Consider the following 22,977-nt stretch of genomic DNA (forward strand, 5'->3'; position numbering starts at 1 on the left):
CAAAGATGTTTGTTCCAGCATGTGAGACCTGGAATAGTTTCTTGTTTTTGAAAATCCTAAACTAAACGGTGAGGAAAGGTTCCCGAAATTTGATAGAAGACCAAATTAGCAAGAATATAACGATTTTTTCCATGTGCACTTTGAGCACTTGATGCAATCTGTGCGAGTAAACCGTGGGCACTTTGTCAGTGGCCACTCTGCCCCACAGACTGTTCTGACATTATCCTGTAATAGATAAATAATGAAATCGCTTGTTTCCTTGAAACTCCCCTGGTTGTATGCAGTTTCATACTGCGTAAGCTTTTTTGTGTGTGCAATAAGAACACTGCATGATGTTTACGTTAAACACATATGGTTATATGCAGTGTTGCACCGCGTGCACACCTCTGTATATACAATATGAACACTGTATAAATGAAGTAGTCAAATTGATCTCGTGAAATTACTGGTTTGTTTTCCCCGATTGAAAAACAAGATAATTCAACTGTAAATTTTGTTTCTAAAGCAACTCAAATACATATGCAATGTCAACGTGTATATGCGTGTCAACATGTAGCACAAAAAAATAATACAATGTGAATTTGAAGACACTGGAAACATGTCTACAACGTTAAATTTCCCTATTGTTATTTTCCAATAACAAGGACTTACCCATACCAGAGTGCTTTATATATGCAAGAAAAAAGATGTTCTCAACATGAGGCAGGACATGTTGTTATTGGGTCCATGTATTTACCGCAAACCAACACAATGCACAACAAACCACCACAAACCTGCAGCAAACCACCTTTAAAATGCAATATTATTCTAATGTATCAGTGATAATATGTTGTACCTAAGCAAAGTGTGAAATAGGTGAAGAAATATAAATTTTACACTGAGCCCGAATTGTAGCTGTAGTGTTGTTACGATATGTGCATAACCATTAAAAGAAGTATCATATTCATTAGATAATTGAAACAAGTAACTTTGGTTTTTACTACATTTGAGTATACTTTGGTATGTTTCAGTGCATTTTAGATATTAGTCTCGACATCAACAAAGTTGGGTACTAATATTAGTACAATTTAGTAACAACATGTGCATTCCTTGATTCATAATTGTTATCATTTTTATTCCCCCAAAATTTCATTTCGCTGATGTGTCAACCGTTTTCCCTAGAAATTCCATACAATGCTGGCATGTTTTCAAAACAAGCATTCACCCTCCTCTGAAATTTCTAAATGAAATTTAAATTATTTCATTCTATGTAAAGTGTCTGAGACAGGGATATTGATTACAATTCATCCTATGATACTTCCCCAAATTACTCCATATCAAAAGACAAGTTTGAACATATTTTGATTTTAAAATATATGTTTAATTCATTTGATTTTTAAATTTCAGTTGCTGCCTAGTTGTATAGTACTGCTAAAATGTTCAAAGGGAATTAAATCTGTATATCTACCATCTCAATCTTGCATTCGGATATATTCCCAGAAGATGTATATTATTTTTAATTGATGCAAAATCCAGGGAAAAAATATTTTTAACAAGACAGGTTTGCTATAACTTGTCTTTACATTAGTTTAAAATCCATAAACAAATAAAAACACAATATATTTACATGTCAAAGTGGATCCTCTCACAAAACACACATATATAATCTGCCTTTCTTATAAACGTATATACAAAAATAATTGGTGAATTATAATCAATGAATCATTATGAATGACTGACACTCGACTGCGAAGACAAAAATTAAAACGTATTTTATATATGTATGGCATTATCCATCCCACTTTAAAATATTAAAGCAAGAAAATCAAATTAAGAAACGGATTACAAAATAAAGATACATTAAATTTAATAGTCAATGTCATTTCACTGTAAATTCATTCAAATTATTGTTTGCTGTTTCATTGCTGTATTTTCCGTTCGTTTGGCTTTCGGGCAATGTTTTTAGCAGCATTGAAACAGAATTCTCCGTTGGTTGAAACTTTTTCAGTTTGTCTTGCTTTTTGTTTTTGTTTTCGTAAGGAATTTATGTACAATTTAATTGCATTTCTCTTCAGTTTTCCAATGACATTTTTCACCGTTGACGCAGTATGTGGCATAACTTCCATGCAAATGGTAACTGCTTTAACCATGCAGTGCATATCTAAAATCTATGAACTTGAAGTCTACTGCTTGAAATAACAGCTGAATCAGTTATGAGGTGTGACATGGCTACCGGTCAGTTTAATGTTGTTTTTAGTCTGTTGTTTAATGATTCTGCATTATTGTTTATCCATAAGATTCTCATTGAGATTTCCTTTGCTTGATTCATTTACATAGTGTCGCAATGTCTCTTTTACATGCAGTCATACTATTTAATGAAGAGAGAGTGGTCACGAAGAAGTTACTTCATTTCTGAGGATTCCCCCTCAAGGATAACAGGATGTCCACATTGACCGAACCGTCGTCGCCATAAATGTTATATATTACTTTTCTCTTCAGATTCACAGTCACGCAAACTTTTCATTGCAGTAATAATTTAATGTTTTTCTTCATGTGCTTTGTACATTGCACCTGAGCCACATTCGGAAAAGATATCTCCACTGGGCAAGTTCTTTATCTGAACCAAATGACACGTGATTGTGATGTCTTAAAATGCAATTTAATTATCCAATGTTATAAATGGAAATCTGAAAGGAACTTACACTAAAATGAAATGAATCCAAGCTAACCTTTATGCAGTATCTATTGAGACTATATTTCACAACATATCCCGCATGACAGATTACACTACTCATTTTCCCTTGATTGGCCTATTTATGTAACCTAGCCCAACCAAGGGGAAGTTGCAGAATAATTCTAGAAACGTCGAAACCACATCAACCACTGAGAAAGTAAGCCATACGTACTATTTAAGATTATTAATAATTGCAAGCACACGCGTAAGTATCTATTTATAGATCCTATGTAATACTAAACACTTAAGATACTCAGGACACGTAAGCATAATTTAGCTAAAGATAATCTTTACTATTTACAGCCATGAATAAAAAAATTAAGATCATGTACCAGGATTTATAAAAAATATAAATATGCATATCAATATATTTATGAAGGTGTTTTGCAGTAGGTTAGTGTTGATTGGTGGAGGTTTGCGGTAAATACATGGGCCGATTGTTATTTTCCTAAGAACACAAGGACTTACCTGAAATGATCTGTATATATGTAAGGAACGTGTGTCCACCGGAAAGATGGAACACGAGGCGGCCTGTGAATCTCTAAATGGGATTCAGTTTTTAATGAGATAAAGGTTACAATAAAACTTTCTAGGAAACAGGACAGACATTTGCAAAACCGAGACTAATTAAAAACTGCAGAAGAAGACCACTGTTTGCAGTAAGTTGCAACATATGTAGTTTCTCTGGTGACAGTTTTGGCAGACATCTCCATAGTAACTTTATACATATGTCCACGTGACATAAAGTGTTAGGCAAAATAAAAGACTGGAGTGCAAAAGGTCATTCTGACTTTTATTTGATGGAGGATGTATCCACATTGAACGGACTATTAGGTAGCTACGCCCTAGCGGTAGGTAAAGTAATTGTTGCTATTAAAATATTATTAGTTTTACTATTAGTTTACCACCTGTCCCCCAAAAACTACATGATATTAACAGTGCTACAATACATGTCAGTGTTGTCTTGATGAATGTATCAGTTAAGGAAGACGGAGAGCCACTAGAAACATATATCAACTTGCATATTAACCCTTATGGTAGAAGTTTCTTATCATAATCTGAGAGAAGGATGAATCATATGTGATTTCTCCTATATGGCCATACACAAAATGCCTTTTACTCTTAAGCACCAAAGAATTATACTAATGAGTCAAAACAGAGAGGACATCATCGTCCTGCACTTACTCCTTGGAGGAAGTAGGGCTGCTTATAACAATGTTTCACTGTTGAGTTCCACCCATTTGGGAGGGCGACATTTGAATAAGGATATTTTTGTCTCTCAACTACTCACAGTGCATGATACGATGCCTTACCAACGGACCAGTTAATAAGCCAAAAACATCCGTCATCAATCCCAGGCCTCTAGCAGAAGAGTACTAGACTCCTTGTTTTTCCTTAGCTCTAAACAAACAGGCTTATGTACTGCAAAAAACTAATCTACTCTGATGTCAAGGGAATGAAAGTAAACATAGTGAAAATAGAGTCCCGTTTGATCCTTATTCGCAACATGTCAATATCATGAAAGCAGATTGGTTATCATCAAAATTACTGCTCTAGCCCATCGATTTAACTCCTATGACTGGCGATTATTGACCGTCAAACAGTCAGTCTATGATCCTAGACAAGTTACCTCAATCAATCCAGACTAAGATTGCTGCGTTCCCTTCTGAATGAGGCATTATTTTCTCTCCTACAAAGGGTCCTCCAACCCTTGCTGAGACTGTTCAGTGGCATAGTATGTCACTTCTTCTTGAGAGACAAATCCCATGCACCCCATTACTTAAGGAGTGAAGGCTCCATATAATTCTTGGACAATGGGATGATATTATTAATTTACACAAACCTCTAAATGGAACTGTTCTAGTTGCAAAGAGTACATACACTCTTAGAATTGAGGACTGTAATGGGGAAGAAGATTGCTTTGTCATCCCTTTATACGTCTGTAGACTATTGGTCAGGTCACAACAATCGAAGTGCTAAAGACTTCAAAATATATTGATCATAGGTACTTAGTATAAAATAAACGTATGGGATGAGTACCCACATTTCCCGATAGGAAAGGTGTCCCAATAGGAAAGGTAAGTGTTGATAAAGTTACCATTTTCGGAGTTGGAAAATATTATGCAATATTTCGATTTTAAACATTTACTACACAATCGGTACAACAAAATTATTTCATTCAACGCTTATAATAATAATGCCTACGTCAGTATGCGTTCGAAAATACACTGATGAAAAGAGCTATTAGTTCGCTTCCACTACTCTAATCATACTGACTAAGCGTGTACTTATTTATTATTCAATTGTTACACAAGAAGGAATTAAAATTCTTTCAGGGCTATTAATGGATAGTAATGCTTAACCTAGGCAAGAATATATTAGAGTTTTACTGAAGCAAGTCCTAAAATAAAATTAGAGAATAGCCGCAAGAGCAATTATGTAACATAGTACCATGTATGGGAAATGGGAAGTACTGAGAATAGCACCTGCAAGATTTTAGATTACCGTGGCTTTTAATTGTACAAGTTCTAAGAAACATTTCAAGCATGTTTTGTCGTGAGAAACAATTAAATTATGTTATTCAGATGGCTTCTATAGAAGCAACATCGCTGATAATAATGCCACATCAGACAATATTGCACCAAAGCATGTACCAATATACATTCCAGACAAGTTTTAATCAAAATTAGCTTAATGTTTGAGAGATGTGCAAAATAGGATCTATAAATGATTGATGTAGATATGATACCACAGACATTGGAGCTACCATACAGTTATGATAGAGCATGTCCTATAAACAATTTTGATTATTATCATATCTGGTTCAGCCATTCGTAAGAATAACTTCCAAACAATATACTTTTTTCATATGATAACCTGGACCATAGCGTCAGTAATAGTCATGAAAGCAACCTTCACCAATGAGACTTACAAAATTGAAGTTCCATACATCTCTTTGGATGTAACTATCCGTTAAGGAAGAGTAGTGATAACAATATCTCCAAAGATGGCCACTGAGTTGGCCATACTGGATGTTCAGGCAAACATGCTTGTTTAAGACTAAATAGACATCATGCAATGTCTTCGGGTGTATATTCCATTTTAATATGATTCTATAAAACAAGAGTTTCAAGATGATTTCTATTGTGGCAATATTAAATGTCGGTGGTCACCTGGTCCCAGCATCCATTCTAACATCCCCGAGCAAAGTATCCTATATAAATGTCATGTAATCAGTGGCTACCTGTCATCTGTGGTCAGTGGCAATGTGTTTTTAATAAAGCAGTAGTTTCACCATGTGGTGACTGATCCAAGTACCAAGTATGCAAATTAAATAGCTTTGTTTTTATGAGCACGGCATATATCTATACAGCTAAATTATGCGAAGATAGTAGCTGTGTAGTTGCAGCAGTTATGAGAGTCAGGCAAAAAACAAATCAAAGGGAGTATCAGGAAAGTAAGATATTATGGTCAATTTTGAGATCATTAGTCCGGAGTGTAACAGATCTAAAACAACAAATGACGAGATTAATGAACTATGTTGGAAATGGTTCCAGGATGAAATATCCTGCAAATAACATATCAGGACCATCAATAAAGGAAAAATGTGCTGCTTATTTAGAGATACCAAAAGCATTTAATGGATGGTTGGAGTCATTCCTGAAGAGACATGACATTATGTTTAAATCAATACGTGGATAAAATGGAGTCATTGATACACAATTAACTCACAGCTAGAAAGCTGTACTGCCTGGTTTTGTGAAGAATCTTGACCCATAAACATTTTCAACTCTGACGAAACAGGACTTTGCTAAGATGATACAACTAAGTCCACATATACTGTCAAGGGTGACGATTGTTCAAGTTGGAAAATGTCCAATGACATAATTATCATGGCATTTTGTGCGAGTATGACATATACATGTACATTTATCATCTATAGCATCTTTAACAAAACTGACTGATATTCCTTGCTTTTCTATTTTAATAGAATCAATCTGTTTATTGTTATTTAAAGATTCTGAGTAGAATAGAGGTAGAGTGTACTAATGCCCTAGTGATATCTTTTATAGTTTAGGTGCTCCTAACAACAGCCACATGAAGCTTATGTTACTTCCTTAATCATCAAAGGTCGAAATGAAAAGCCGCCTGTCGTTTGATCTCTGTGAGTTCAAGTAAATGTTGAATCCATCATTAAAAACGAGAGATTAATAAATAAATAGATGTACAGAGCTGTAGTTTTCTTCATGTGATTCTTGATTTAAATTATCAAATAGGACATTAAATGGCAAGCAGTCAGGTAAATGCACACACTCATATCTCCACTGGAGAGAAAATAACACCTCTTGTAATTGGCAAGTCAAAACCACAAGATTTCTAAGTAAGAACAGGCCAGAAACCTTCCTTTAATGTAGAGAAACAACAAGAAAGCACAGATAGCAGGTATTTTGTACGATGAGTGTTTGAAAAAGTTTATCGCTGGATTAATCTGTAGAATATAAAGGTTATCCTATTCATAGACAATGTCCCCAATCATCCAGATATCAAGCTGAGGAATATAAAGCTGCAGTTCTTAAAACTTCTGTGTTTTAGCCTATGGATCTGAGGAAAATCAAAGATCAACTATTGAAAGTTTCAGTTTCAGCATTTTATCGCAGAGATAGATAAACAGTAAGTCAGAGTTTTTGAAAGTGATATCACTCTAGGATTCAATTTATTGGATCCACAAATCCTGGAAAGAAGTTGAGGAATCCACTATCCAGAAATGTTGCATAGACTTTATCCGATGTGGATTTGTTAATCGAGTCACAAATCTGAGTGACAATGGATTGGTGGAATATGTTTCTTCTGATGACAACATCCCACTGGTTGTATATAAGATGGCCCGGAGAATGTCTGAATGCAAATTGAAGGCACATCTGATCATTGATCTAAACCTTGACATATGTGATGGTTATTTGACTGATAATGACAGACCAGCAGATAAACTGCTTAGTGATGAGGAATCTGCTGATGTAGTGTAGGTGGAGAATGATCATACCATACCTGAACTTGCAATGCGCTTTTTACAAGAAGTACATGAACATATGCATAAAACTGGAAGGGTTTGTAATTCATCATGGATTACACAAAATGCTGAAATCAGTGACAGACGTTTCAGGCATTGCAACTAAAATGGCGTGTAGATATGCAGAAAGCAAACTGTAGATCAGTGAATTTTTAAAATTACTAATGATGTAGTGTACATGATGAATTAAAGTAATATTCCTGAAATTTAACACTTAGATATAGATATACCAAATTACCTAACCCGATAGATAGATAGATAGATAAATATATAGATAGATAGACAGATATTACAGCTGGGCACCATGCAAACATTTTAACCACAATCTTCCTGAACATACATCAATCTGTTTCAAGGTATACTGCAATAATATTAAAGATCAGTAATTCATTGTACTGGGGCAAGGACCTGACACTTTGTTGCTTAATTTTCAACAGCCAGTCGCTGGACAAATGAATCAGATGCTCTGATTTATAAAAGATAAGACCATATTATATTATGATGGACACTAAAAACGGTGCAGTGAAAGTACCACCAGGATAAATACCATGATGGTTAATCAGAATACTAGTAGTACCAAGCATCTTCAACACACAGACACACATAAACATACACACACCTGTATATGCTACAGTATTTTCAATTTATTAATAAACTTACCTATGGGTTCTAGTGACTCATAATGTTGTTCCCAGATGTGTCCAAGGAGAATTGGCTCTCCCTGAAAATTGGCCTGGCCAACAACCCATGCAACGTTGTCATCACTGCCTGAGGAAGGTGAGCTAGTGACTATCATAATATCTCTTTGTAACGTCTTAGCCACTGCGACCACCATCACGTGGTCCGCCCATTCTCCATCCTTGGCCATTCTTGCACAGTACTCCTCAAAACTCTCATCGCACATGAATTCTGCTAAGTCTATGTTCCCAGCAGATACCTGTGTAGTTAATAAAAACACTGTTTAGTATGATTAGTTCGTTCCATGATATCCACATACATAATAAATGTAGAAGTTCTGCCATTCCACACCGACTAGTTTTTGTCATGTTCATTGGTCAAATACAGACAGACGAAAACAAAATATGGGCATCATACCTGTTTAGGTAGACAATATATTCCAGGTCAATATGATCTGATGTCAGGATTGATGGAGTTTTGTCATGAAGTTGCTCATGATTTCCTGAATTTGTATCCACGTGAAAGTTGTATAAATATAAATATTAGGAGATTTTTCAGAACACGATGTAGCCAGTGTATTGCAGGCTTTATGCTTGACTCAAACATCTGAGCCATAATTCTATACGGATGTCACAAACACACCATTTAATTCACATTAAACCAACTCAGACTGGGTATTCATATCAGATTGGTTTGCTTTACAAATTATATAATTCTGTCGTGAAGTCATTGAACATTTATTTACCATGCTTTCTACTTGAATATGAAATGAAAATAAGCAATGCAGTATCAATTACTTTTGTGGGTCTCAGTTTAGATGATTTTATAAAATAGGACACTTTTGAGGAACTTATATTTCAAGACTTCCCCTATCATATTTTTGGCAGGTATTCAATTTCTTGGGTTAACCTCTAAAATACCTCCAAGTAAATAGAACAAAAGAATTAAACTATGCTGAGCAAAAATAAAATGTTTGAATATTAAAATGATACTAACACCGGAATGACTTCAAAACAAACGGCAATCAAAATTAAATTCAACATGACAGAGAGATGATGCAGCAACAACACTGTCTGCTAATCAGTGTTTTGCTGGTAGTTTGTACATATATAGAATGCGTTGTTAGTAATTAGTACATACACCTTGTTTTTTATTGGTAATTAGTACATATACTTAGTGTTTTATCAGTAATTAGTGCATATACCTAGCATATTATAAGTAATTCTACTTCATGCCAATGTTCTAGTAATTAATAGCATGTTGTTCGTTGGGATTAAGTTTGCATCGATAAAATAATTTTCAGCACTCCTGCCGCTTGAATACCTTGTGCTTTTCTTGTATGCCTCTATTCTTACTTATGCTATCACTTCCTGATTTAAGGAACATATCCCTAAGAATCAAACGCAGTTAGAAAATGTTGGGCAGGTGCAACTGTATTATGTTGGACTAGTTTTGAGTTCAGCCTTTAATGTCTCAGTTGAGGGAGCCTTCTTGTTCTAGAAAGACTTGCCATTGAAAATGAGATATTTTTAGTTTTAATGCAGCAAATATGTACATGTATACAGCATGAGAAACTTACTGGTATAAAGTTAATTATTTGTGAATTTCATACCTTGGTATCAAAACAAAACTCCAATCAAGTTTACTGTGCTTTTTAAATGAAGAAGAATTCTAAATTTACCTGGACACTTGCTTAATTATATTCAGATGGTGTGGTGAAAGTAATGTCAAATATAAAAGTGGGTAATACACCTAGTAAAACCAATACATCTCCTCATGATGCTACCACTGGAATATTTAGGTTAGAATAATATATAGTAAAATAATTAATACATGTAATATGAATAACACGAGTGTGGGAATCCAGGCAGATATACACTGTAGCATTTAGCAACTCTCAGAACGTGTGAACTTAGACACTAATATATCTGTAACCCAAATTATATCCATATTTATCACCTGAAGAAGTACCCGTAATGCTGAGGAATATAATTATAAGAAAGCATTGGTAACGACTACAGAAATACCATAAAACTAGTCACGTGTTAACAAAATATTGTTTGCTTGTATTGATTCTTTTGAAAATTGAGACAACAACAATGCAACAGAACTAGTCCAGTGTGAATGTGAGATGCCTCGGTGGAGTGGGAGTACGGGGTTAGGGGTGGTGGAGGTGGAGGTGGAGAAAAAGAAGGAAAGGCCATTTAAATCAGAAGATGACTAAACTTACTATTGGAGTAATATTTACATCAAGATAGCCAAAGTACTGTGTTTCTGATAAAATGTGATCATAAATCAAGTTGCGTAAAACTTCATTTGTTGGGCAGCATCGGATTACAATTCTTCCTCAGCCAATGAATAGTTTCCAATTTGAATGATGGTCTGCTGATATAAATGTCAATAATTTTCGTATTTGTTTGAATGTATATCACAGAAGTAACAGAATGTCCACCTATGCGCAAGCCCAATTAATCACTGAACCACTTTATTATCTGTACAATACTCTCTTCAGTAATCCCTTCATCCATTTCCTATCTCAACCTCAGAGTTTGTACATGTATAAGTCCATCCATTTATCTGTTCACCAATCTATCGTTATTTCCTTCAAACCTTTATTCTTCAACCGCTTTGTCAATCATTTCTTTCATTTGGCCATGCATGCTTACATCCATTGGTTCATTTTCAAGCTATCTGTTCTCCTCCCTGTCGTGTAATTTATCTGCCTCTTTTGTCTTATTTGTATTCATCTGTTGTTCCACTTTTTCTGCCAATCTAAACTGCTATATGTTTCATCAATACATTTACTGATATCTTCAACTATTGTTTGCTAAGCCATAAAATTTGTTAGAAATCTAATACACCACACAAATGTTATCTTTCCACGTCTGCACGTCTGAATTTTGCACTTTTAATGTTGACTTTTACACTGTTATTCAGATGAAGGAAATTAAAAGGGAAAGCTAGATATCTGAAAGTTAGAGCAATTATATATAATAAGGTACATGCCTCCTTTGCATACATGCAAGTACTAACATTAATGCATTGTACATATACAAAAAAATTGCATATAATGCTTATAGTAGCTGTGTGCGCTTTCTAAATGCATGTCACATGAACATTTAAAAAACAAACACTCTTGCTCAATGCTTCTTAGACCGCCTCCCATCTGGCCAAATATCCTAAAAGCTCTGCATCAAAAAGGAAATGGCAGGTGTCGGGAATGCAGACAGAAGACAATAAACTTCATCTTATAGATACACGGCAATTGTTCTCTTCTGGACATGCAATGTTTCCATTAGCGAAACTGCACAAATCACATATTTAATCAGACCGATTCCCAACATTAAAATACTACAATGCTTATTGTTTGAAAAGTGGCTGTTCTCACCAGAACATTCTCTTCAAAACAGTATTAATTCTGACAACATTCCTGTGTTTTCATGCATTACTATATGTTGGCTTTCAAAAAATGTACTGATTATACGGTCAACTATCGAAATGGAATATATTACTATGGCTTCTTTCGTCAGCATTTTAAACGACGAACATGGTCATGTTTTCTGTTGGTGGTACAAAGTTCAATGCAAAATCTCCATTAAATGGCAATAGATGTTAAGCACACTAAACTTATTTTTTAAAGCAAATTAGTTAAAGTTCAACATTTTTAAAATTTAAATAGTTATTAAGTGGATGAGAAACAACACTGAATTGGATGTAACGTGTTTGCGATGTATCAGTTATGAAGCAAATTAATTGAAGTTTGAAAAGTCTATACTCCTATGAATTTCTTGACAATCTCATTCACGGAGGAAGATGAAAAGTTGGTTAGCGGTTGATAAAGTAGGTGTGAGAAGCTACTTGCAAATTTAGGGACTTAGATTATGATGCAATTCTTTGTTCTAAGGTAAACGTTTATGTTTTTTAATAATGTATTTACTGATGATTCTAAAAGATAAATACTGAACAGGTTTTCCTGGGCAACAAGTTTAAGAAGGTCATGGGGTGAGTCTTCATGTTGTTATGTGCATCTGAATTAATTTCTATTTGATTTGTTTGCTTGCTAGCTTTAATTAGTTTTATTCCATTACATGTTATTGTAATATAATTTTATTTGCTGGATTTGACATTTTCCAGAAATTTAGTTCAGTCTGACATGACTGATTTTTGTAAACACTGTTAATAGAAATTTTGTATTTAATGCTGGCCAAGTTTCTGACCTTGATTTGGAAATAAGTGAGTTTTAGTATAAAAAACTGCTTATTTTATTTTTAATTTTTTTTCTCAGAGTAAAATCATTGGTTTTAGTCAAGGCCATACTGGGAGTACGTATTATTAGGCACATAAAAAGCTTCTATGTTGCTCTAGAAATATGATCATGTGATCCTGATACGGGAATCTGTTTGCATCTTAAATAAGTGTAAAACTCTTTTCTATAGAGAATATAGTCAGTAGGGCTTTAAGCCATTGACACAAAAAGATTATTTTCCCTGGAAATACTTGTGCTCTAAATTAATTCTTGAACAAAGACAGTTATGTAAATTTATACAGAATTCAAATTGGAATATCATTTTCTGTGATTCAACAAAGAACTGTTGACACACCAGTACGACACTGACCACAGCATACATCATCGTCTTCCATTTTGCAATTCATTGGGATTCAAACTCAGTTTCATTAGGACATTGTATTACTAGGACTTCTAATTTTCAATTCTTGTTGATCGTATTATTGGTTATGTTTTGGATTTGATTTGCAGAATCTAAGTTCTTTCTCTCATTTTTACCTTGTTTTTCTAGAGAAATAAATTATTTGTTAAATTTACCAAATGTTTTTGTCTTCACTCTTTTCTTGTTATGTTTTGTAAGAGCCTAAACCAGAATAGCTATATCATCCAATTACCTAGCTATATTTTATAATTTAGTAATTTAATCAAGATACTACTTTACAACTAGAAAATTATTTAAACAATGGCCTATGGCCTTCACATTCCACCTTTGATGATATAAACAACACAAAATGTGTCTTACCTGCAGAACTCTATTAGCTTTCATGACGGCAACTGCGTCCTGACGTAGATGTTCTGAAGAGAGTTGTACAAGACAGTTCAGTCGTTTAAGCTGACTAGAGACAGCTTCAAAGAAGCAGTTCCCATTTGAAGGAGTTTCTCCATGAAATTTCAGACCCAACATTTGACAGTTTCTTTCCAAAATAGATCGGCTGGAAAGGGCACCCGGTGTTGATGTATGTAATACCTGGTACAACATTGCAGGATCTGCACAGGTCACTCCTGCAGATAGAAAATTCTTACTTACTGATAACCATACACAGTCTCAAACGTCTATGCTTTTTTCTTTAAAAGTCACTAACTGATTTTGCTACAATTCTAAATGCAGAAATTAATTGTTAGCCAAACTATCAGTCTCCATCTGAATATAGGTCTTAATTGCAATAATTTTAACAAAGTATCAAAAACAGGGATATACAAAACCTATCCCATGCAAAACTTAACATATGAACATAAATGACCCAATTTAGATTTAGTAGTAAACGAAATTGTCAAAAATGATCATCACTGCAGTCTACATGAATGCCAGAATGGCATCATTTTATACAGAGCAAATTAGACATCACAAAAGGTGTTTCACTAAACATCTGAGACCATCATCAATTATGGAGGTGCCATAACATTTTTAAGACATCCTGGTAGCCATATCTTTAAAATGGACACCATATCGTTTATGACTAACCCAATCTTCCCATGATTCCATTATGGAGAATTAATAAAAAGGATAACAAAAATGGCTGCCATGCTGCCCATAGTGGATGTACAAGTGATGCCATTTCATTTAGAACCACCAAGACCAAGTATTGTCACCTTCTTGCAGAGTGAGGGCCAGATAAGAAATATATGAAGCCAAATCCTATGATGTGCATTAACACATTATACCAGCTCATGGCCTAAATCTGGCCCACAGGCTATATTTCTCCACCAGTGAACTAGAATATTGAAATATGTGTGTGATTTGGATTTTTAATGTAGCTTTAACATTTGTTCAGTGATATTACTATGATGCATGCAGTGTGGCAGTTTAGAGTGATGTCTAGCACTGGGGCATCATGCCGCAGACATGTAGCATGATGTCCCACCCAGTCACATTATCCTGACACCAGGCCAACCAGTCCTAACATTAGCCTCTTAATGCTAAGCGCCAAGCGAGGAAACTGTTAGTACCAGTTTTGTAAGTCTTTGGTATGACTCGGCCGGGGATCAATAATATCAAAGAAAAAGACATGACGATAATCACTCATGTGCATAAAATATAATTCTGATTAATCCCATATGACTGGACCTATGGTTAAATGTTATCAGGAAAAACAGGCTTGGTAAAAAAACGAATAACGCTAAATTGGGGGTGGGTGGGTTAGGAGCTAACAATGTGTTTAGTTTATGAACAGCACACTATAACTTACTGACCATAAGTGTGCTTTGTTGCCCATGAATTGTCACTCATTAATTGTGTTCGTTTATTTAATGTTGGATAAATACGAAAATGCAAGCACATACAAAAGCATTCAAAACAATGATAAAAACTTATAACATACAATCAGTCTCATGTTTAAAACGATCAAATGGAAAGACAGAAACTAATAAACAGTGGTACCATTTTACCAACTACATATCATTATCACCATATTACTAAAACTAATTTCGTTTATATCAATTTCTAAAACAATTTCAGTCATGCAGTTCATATATAAGTTCATTCGGATTATAAGACGAGCCTTCCAGGTTAAAATATAATGACAAAAAGATTTTTGAATACTTTGAGAGTTTCCACATAAACCAAACTACTAATTTCCAGTCAACATGGCTAGTATAAAGGATAAGCATTTTTTATTCAGTAAAATATCTGTTCTTTTGTCGAAAGGAATGCTGTGTAATACATCCACACAAATCAGTATCTAAAACCAAAATAAAGGAGACATTCTTCTTATGGTGGTCAGTGCCAGGCTCTGAAATAATCATTCTAGTAAAGTGTATTCTACATTATCAACAATTTCCTGTCACAACTTTACTATTTCTTTGTTGTTCTGATAAAACCAATGTTGATTGACTGTTAAAAATGTAAGTGGAAATTTGCACATTTAGTATGCAATAAATGGTCAAAGAATCTAAACTCGATCCAATCAAATGACTTGTCACACTTTAAACTACTGTATTGAATGACAGAACGTTTGTAATTTATCAATGCAATTTGTGATTGCAATTCATCCAGATTGCCCAACACTTATTTGTCTTTATGTTATAACAAAAAATGTGCAAAAATAGTAAAATTAACCTCATTTCATTCTGTTTCAAAATGTATGATGAACAAGAAGATGCATTATCTATAATATATATATATATATATATATATATATATATATATATATATCATGGGAAAAAGGTGCGCTAGGTGTTGAGAAGTCTAAAGCACTCACCATTTTCAATCACTGCCATTTCACTTCTGTCTGCTTGGGTTGGAGTGTTATGCTCAGCCAATTTAGGTATGTGAGAAAAGTTGTCAGTGGGTTCCTGTGAGACGGTGGTTCTTCCTGGAGTTTACCCAGGTTCTTCCTCCATCAGTTAATCTAGCCACCAACTATAGCCTGGTATGTGCTGAAAATGACATTAAACCATACAACAACAATAACAACATGGGAACAACATTCAGAGAAGAGGGATAACTTAAATAAAATAATTTTAACAAAATCTTAATATAAATATCTTTTCAAAGCTTAGACAATGAAGTAATATATCTGTATATAATTAAAATGCCATTTTTAATTTGCAATTTTTACTAGTTTCTTGATTGAACTATAAATTATATGAAGAAAAATGATTGACTTATCTCAAATAAATGAAAACAAATTTTTATCAGAAATGAAAGAAGCTAGCTCATTTGTCTGTGCATGAGTAGGTGCTATGTGTAACCTCAGTTTTTCTGTTCCCTCTCTGTGAAAAAATGTTATTTATACAACAATAAAGCTCTCTATACAACTGTCTCTCTATATGTCAGGCTGCACTCTCACAATAATATTTCTGTATATATTGTCACTGTATCAGTTAATCTGCAAATCTCACTCTATTACTCTACTTAATTCAACATTCACCAACATTGCACTGGTCAATCTGCAATCTCGATCAATTGCTCTATTTAATTAAAAACTCACCATCAATCTCTCTCTACATCGTTTTTTGTGAAACATAAGTTTGCTACCACTACTTCGTTACATATATCAGCCTGGGATAAATACACACTAATACAGACACACACTCGTTTGTATACAACTATACAGTTCTCTATTACTGTCTCGTTCAGTCTGCGACACACGAGCACACACACACACACTTTTCCTTTGTTACTTTGATTGATGTTTTCTGCATCCATCCGTCCAGATAACACAGAGACACACAAAATCATTTTAGATTACTCTATTGCTAGAAATATAAAAGTTATTACAGCTACATCTCTTCATCTGCCAGTCTGTGACACATACATACACACAGTGTACATCTCACTCCAACTATAAACTTACTATTTCAATGATCTGCATAATCTGTCAGTGTGACATGCACGCACGATCTCTTTCCCACTCAATTACCTATATATAGAACTATAAAGGTCAATATCACCATCTTTCTGCATCTGTAAATATCTGACACACGCTCACAAATACACTTTCTCTTATTCTGACAAGTTTGTTATTAAATCTGGATATATTTAGCTGGTGCATATTAAATAGACACAGCTACAAAAAGAAACAATATTTTTATTAGAAATGAAAGATTATGTTTTGTTTGCGTAGGTGTATGTGCTGTGTGTATCCTCACTTTTCTCTCTCCCCAACTTTCTGAATCATGATATTTATAAACAAATAAAGTTGTAAATATAACTGTCTCTGTTTCTGTCAATCTGCAAGTCTCCTCCTAAATTTCTGTATTTAAAGAAGTTCACCAACACTGCAAGTTTGTTATTTAGTCTTGCCATTTCTATCTGGTAGATATTAAACAGAAAACTCCACCTCCTTCCTTCCTGTATTGTTTTCTTGTATTAACTTTGTCAAGGCTACCGAACAAGTCCAGTGTGTGGTAGATTCATAATAGTACACCTTACAGTTTGTATCTCATCATACATATGAATGCTAAAGATGAGAGACTTTATTTAGCAAGATGTGGGTGGCCCCAGTACTTTCCATCACTCACTGAAATCTTTCACGTATTCAAAATTACTATTAAAATGATTTTCGGAATATAAAAGTTTGCTAATTACCAAACCTTCCTTCCAATGTAATATAATTTATTTACAGTAAAGACTTCCTGTAATTATGTGACTGTGAACTGGTTTCAGAGCCGCTGCTGTTACTACATTCTACAACACAAGTGTCATTTGCAGTACGAGTTCTCATGGTGCATCACACATAACGTGATGGCACGATTATGCTGAACAAAGTCAATATTTGACATGGCATTAAAAAGGAAAGCAGTTAAGGAATTTTACTGCCACCAACCTCAATGAGCATTTATAACTGTGTCAAAGATATGCTACAGTCACAACATATCACACAGGAAGACCCCTCTGTGGACTTCGAAGAACGACGTGCATTGTTGATCAGACTAAAATCAAAAGTAGCCTACGCTATGCAAACCATGCAAAAAGTGAAGAAAGTCGCAGAAACCATCGCAATGATTATTGAAACATAGAGAGAACATGGTACAAACAGGTGTGTTCCAGCACAATGAGCACCAATTATAAAAGGTCAGAAACATTTAAAAGATGATATCTTAGAGGTACTAGTCAATCTTCTACAGCAACATCCACCTGACTACCAATCAACATTGGAAACACCAAATAAAAAATTTAATGCACCTTCATAGCAGGATATTTTTGACTATCTCGCAGAGATTCTTTTGCCAGGATTGTACTTGATCCAAACCAATTAAAAGATTTTATGTTGGAATCTGAGCTACCAGAGAATATGCATCTATCACAGGGAAACTAGATGGTTATTTATTGCACGATTGAACTGAACCTTCTAACTATACAGTACTAATCCTCAATGTAAGTGAAATGAGTTTCATAAAATTGTTGAAATAAAGTGAAGTTTTCGATGAAATTAGTGTTGTGATGTATAACTATGTTGCAATCACAACTGTGAGCATTAACTCAATGATTGAGATTTTACATGCAAAACCAGAATCTGATTTGACTTTCTCTAAACAATCACAATGGGAGAATCCCGCACACTTGAGATCATACTAGCATCATCCATCCTGTTTACATTACAGATGGCCTATTACACTATTCTGATTGTTCAACTGTCTTCACACAAACAACTCATTTGTGTTTTTTGGTGGCTGATGGCACAAACATTTTGCTGGCACATATGACCTGGAATGAAGAGATTTTATGAAGACAGGTAAATACTCTAAACTTGCATGAACGGAGTCCACACCTAACAGTAAATGTTTGTCATTTGATAACTATCAAAGGTCAAAAGTTAAACCAAAGACAGTTACAATTCCATGGACAGCAACAATGTCCATGTCATTCAGCAAAGTGCTCACTGAAGCTGCTCAACACAGTCTGATCCAATGATTGCACATTTGACAATTGGAAGCTGGTTACAGTTGGGTATGTGAGCGATGAAAAGGTATTAAACAAAACCAATAATTAAAAGCAATGTTAATATTCAAAGAAGTACTACATACTACATAAAGCAGTGCTGCACCCGGGATGAAAGATCGAATCAGAAAGGAATTTCAACAATATTTGTACCTTGCAAATCGATTTATAAGTGCATGATACATTTTGTTATATTATCCCATTTGAGGCTTTCATAGAAATCAACGGGAACCAAAACAATTATAATGATTACCGAACAGCATGGGTGTATTAACTGTTGTATTAAGGCATTGCTAAGCAGTACAGATTATTTCGTCAACAAAAGGAAATTGTAGCATGCTCCAGCAATGTTGACAATGACATAACAATTATTGAATTCACTAGATACATGTATAATGATGGTGATGGCAATGTAATGTATGCTGGCCTATCTATAATGTTTCAAGCTATATCCAAGCTTGCATTTCAGTTCACGTATACCAATGGAAACATAAGAAACATGGTAGAGGATGCACAAAAGCCTGCTTAAACTGACACCAATGCAATGTAAAACCTCTGCTTTGCAGTGCTGATGTCAGCTTCAAGGAGACTCTCTATCATTTTTACAAGCGAGTCCTCTCATTCAAATATTAAGTTCTTGCCGAGATGTTCCTTAGAATATATTAGTGCCAAACAGTTACATTATACCGAAACTTGTCATCAGTTAAACAGTTATGAAATGTATTGCTGAGGATGTGCTGCTGGCAAAGCTGTGTTGCTGAAATCTGCGATGTGACTGCCTGTGATAATCTCTGAAATGGATGCAAAAATATATTCACTATCATATGTGAGTTCTTGAGGCACATAAACGCGGTCGTTTCTCATGCTCACCACCAATTTACATGAAGGCAACTTTCATTACTTAACATGACCAATGATTTCCAAGCAAAGTGGCGGTGCACGAAGACAAAAGATCAGCTGCATCTTGCACTTGCATCCAATATATTGTGTATAAAATACCTGTCATATAACTATTTTATAAAAATACCAGAGGGGTTCTAGAGATAAAATCCGGTTCGACAGAGTCAACATCTATCAGGAATGGTACCTAACAGTCTTTGGGTTTTGTATTTATTTATTAAGATTTACTATAACATATATGTGATGGATCATGAACGTAGTTATAATGCAGCAAATAAAGTTGGGATGCATTCTTATACGTATGACATCGAAGCATCTGCATAATTGGCTTTTGTCATCTTTGTCATTACAGCTTAAACAGGTATCACTAGAACTGTTCAAACTTTCAGATGCACAGAGGATAAATTATTAATATCCCCTTCTTTTGTTAATTTTTTTATGCACACAATATTATGAAAATTCTTTATTTTTTATTGCTCGTAAATATACCCCATTGTATTTCATTTCATTTCTAGGACCACTCACAAGTTATCAATATTTCAGCATGTTTAGGAAAAATTTCAGAGAATGTTTGTGTTTTGTAATGAACCTATATGATGAATTCAGTTGATACAGTGTTCTCAGCTTTTCTCCCACATCTTTGATAGTCCATTCTGTTAGAAGACTAATTCCATTTTCAGAAAAGGCAATAAACACGTTCCAAATAACCTGGCATTCTACTGCTTGACCATCATACATTTGTATATAAACAAATACAAACAATCAATATGAGATCATTTCACACATCAACTGCAAAGTCACCAGTATGAAATGATTAATGTACATATAGAGGAAATATAACAATCTGAAAAGAAAATCAATGCACAGCAAAACTGCTAGAATATATTATTAATTCATTCTGGCAACGTGTATATATTGAAAGCTGCCATAGATTTGCCTGTATGAGTTATAGCAATATTATCACCCAATCTCTGCCGGATTTTCCTTCCCACACAAGCTTCAGACATGAGTATCACAAACGTGCAGTTTGACCTTATTTGATACCCTATGGGGACAAGGTCAGCCGTAGGAGACCATAACCCCCATGACAGGCACACTCGCATCATTTGTGTGTTTATACCTCTAGCAACCCATCCCCAACACATATGATCAAACATTTATGGGTCGCTTGTGGAAAAGTTGGTCATGTGGGTCTGAAGCGAGAACGGGTGTCCTTGGACACATAGGGTAGTGAATGAAGCAAAATCATAACTTCCATACTTCTTACAACGATGTTATCACCAACGTACATTTCCTATACCAGTTAGTCTAATCATGTCACATTCTGACAAGCATGTTGTTAGCAGTATACCTGTCTTGTGTTTTCTCGTGACTCACAGTAAAAATGTTATCACTAGTGCAACCCTCTTATGCTGATTAATTTACTTGCTGTAACTAGTGCACTCACTGACGATAAAACTATCATTAGTGTGCATATTTTATGTCAATTATTCTACTCATTGTACATGCTGATAATAATCACCAGTGAACCAGTCTCATGATACATTTAAGATATCTTTTCTATATACCTTTCTTAATGGAACTAGAGCACGTCGGTTCCATTGCTCTATGTTTTTGTTCTAGTTCTCTTTCTCTTCTTTCTGTCAATGCACTAAGTGCCTCTCCAAACTCTTTGGTGGTGATCAACGTTGGCTGCAAAATGGAGTTCTTCAAATTATGAATAGTTCATGAATAACGTAAAGAACAAAAGAAGTACCTTTCAGGAATATTACTATATCCTAAGAATTCAAGAACTTCTTGAATGAGTCCATAAACATATTAAGAACAGTTAACGTACTAAAACAAAGTTAAAAGGTTCATTAAAAATTCATGAATTCTGGAACATGTAAAGAACAGTTAAAGAACTTAAACTGGGGTTGTTAAAATCATGAAATGTTTTGGGAATGATAACGATAAAAGTTGGAATAAATAGGAATACTTTAAGCACAAACTAGTTGCAGCTAAAATATTAAAAGCTAATTAATTCTAATTCTGAATTTCTTTGATTTAGAATGCAGCATGATTCAATAAAAGAGACTAATTATACCATATGCCTTTACATTCGAACTTCAAGCTCACTAATTATTATTTAAAATAAAAGCAGAGAATGTCTGAAAACATAGTTGAATTTATATCCTCAGAACTCACAGGTTTTTATGCTTTTGGGGTTAACATAACTATAATGTCATAGTCTCAACATTGTTGAGCCTACGATCTGATCCTATATCTTACAATGGAGCAAATAAAACTATTGTCAAAGACAAAAAGGTGACTGTAATTGAAATCTACTACCTAAGCAGAGTTATGTTTTTCAGGAAGTTTGGCTATGATAACATTATTAAGCTTATATCAAGTAAATTACATTGGAATGTTTATGCTAAGGTTAACTTGTCCACCAGGACAGAGAACATCAGGTTGTCGCAGTAATTTGTTTTGCAAATAAGACTTGTTATGCAATATTTGGAATTATCATAATATAAATCTGTCAATGATATCATATCCATTACGATCTGTTTACGTGTCAAAATAAGGCAGTGATGTCTTTGTTTGACACACAAACAAACCAGGCTGAAAACTGAAATAGTTATCGGTTGAAGTAATATGGCATACAATGCCAATGAAAATATCGGATAAACAAGGTACACGATATTTTACACTTCTTTCTCCAATGTAATGAAGATCTTCTGGTAATAAATATGAAGATTATTGAATTCCTTTCAGTATATATAAGGAACATGTTTTAAGATTAATATAGTTTTCTGATAAAGCGCTGGAGGAGAATCCCATACGACTGGGCCATTGATACGCATAGGCTCATGTTAGTACCCCATCCACGAAGTAGTACTAGGGTTCAAACGTCAATGCAGTTGCAATTTATCAATCAATTGGACAATATAAATTTATGGACACCC

The 22,977-nt window shown here is 34.4% G+C and overlaps 2 protein-coding genes across 2 annotated transcripts in view; both read right to left on the reverse strand.

Moving 5' to 3' along the window:
• Positions 1-13,800, reverse strand: part of LOC149784555 (uncharacterized) — a 73,202-nt gene extending 59,402 nt beyond the window's left edge. The window contains exons 1-2 of the mRNA XM_089932636.1: positions 13,487-13,800; positions 8,442-8,718 (exon numbers count right to left, since the gene is read on the reverse strand). Coding sequence (XP_089788762.1) covers positions 8,442-8,718; positions 13,487-13,723 — 514 coding nt within the window. The 5' untranslated portion in view covers positions 13,724-13,800. The remainder of the gene's footprint in view (positions 1-8,441; positions 8,719-13,486) is intronic.
• Positions 13,801-19,837: 6,037 nt separating this feature from the next.
• LOC149784556 (uncharacterized) overlaps positions 19,838-22,977 on the reverse strand; it is a 47,462-nt gene continuing 44,322 nt past the window's right edge. Inside the window, exons 8-9 of the mRNA XM_089933006.1 lie at positions 21,595-21,718; positions 19,838-19,917 (exon numbers count right to left, since the gene is read on the reverse strand). Coding sequence (XP_089789132.1) covers positions 19,838-19,917; positions 21,595-21,718 — 204 coding nt within the window. The remainder of the gene's footprint in view (positions 19,918-21,594; positions 21,719-22,977) is intronic.

Source organism: Sinohyriopsis cumingii, chromosome 14, assembly GCF_028554795.1.
Source record: "Sinohyriopsis cumingii isolate HCF-2022 chromosome 14, ASM2855479v2, whole genome shotgun sequence".
In the NCBI taxonomy this organism is placed as follows: Eukaryota; Metazoa; Mollusca; class Bivalvia; order Unionida; family Unionidae; genus Sinohyriopsis; species Sinohyriopsis cumingii.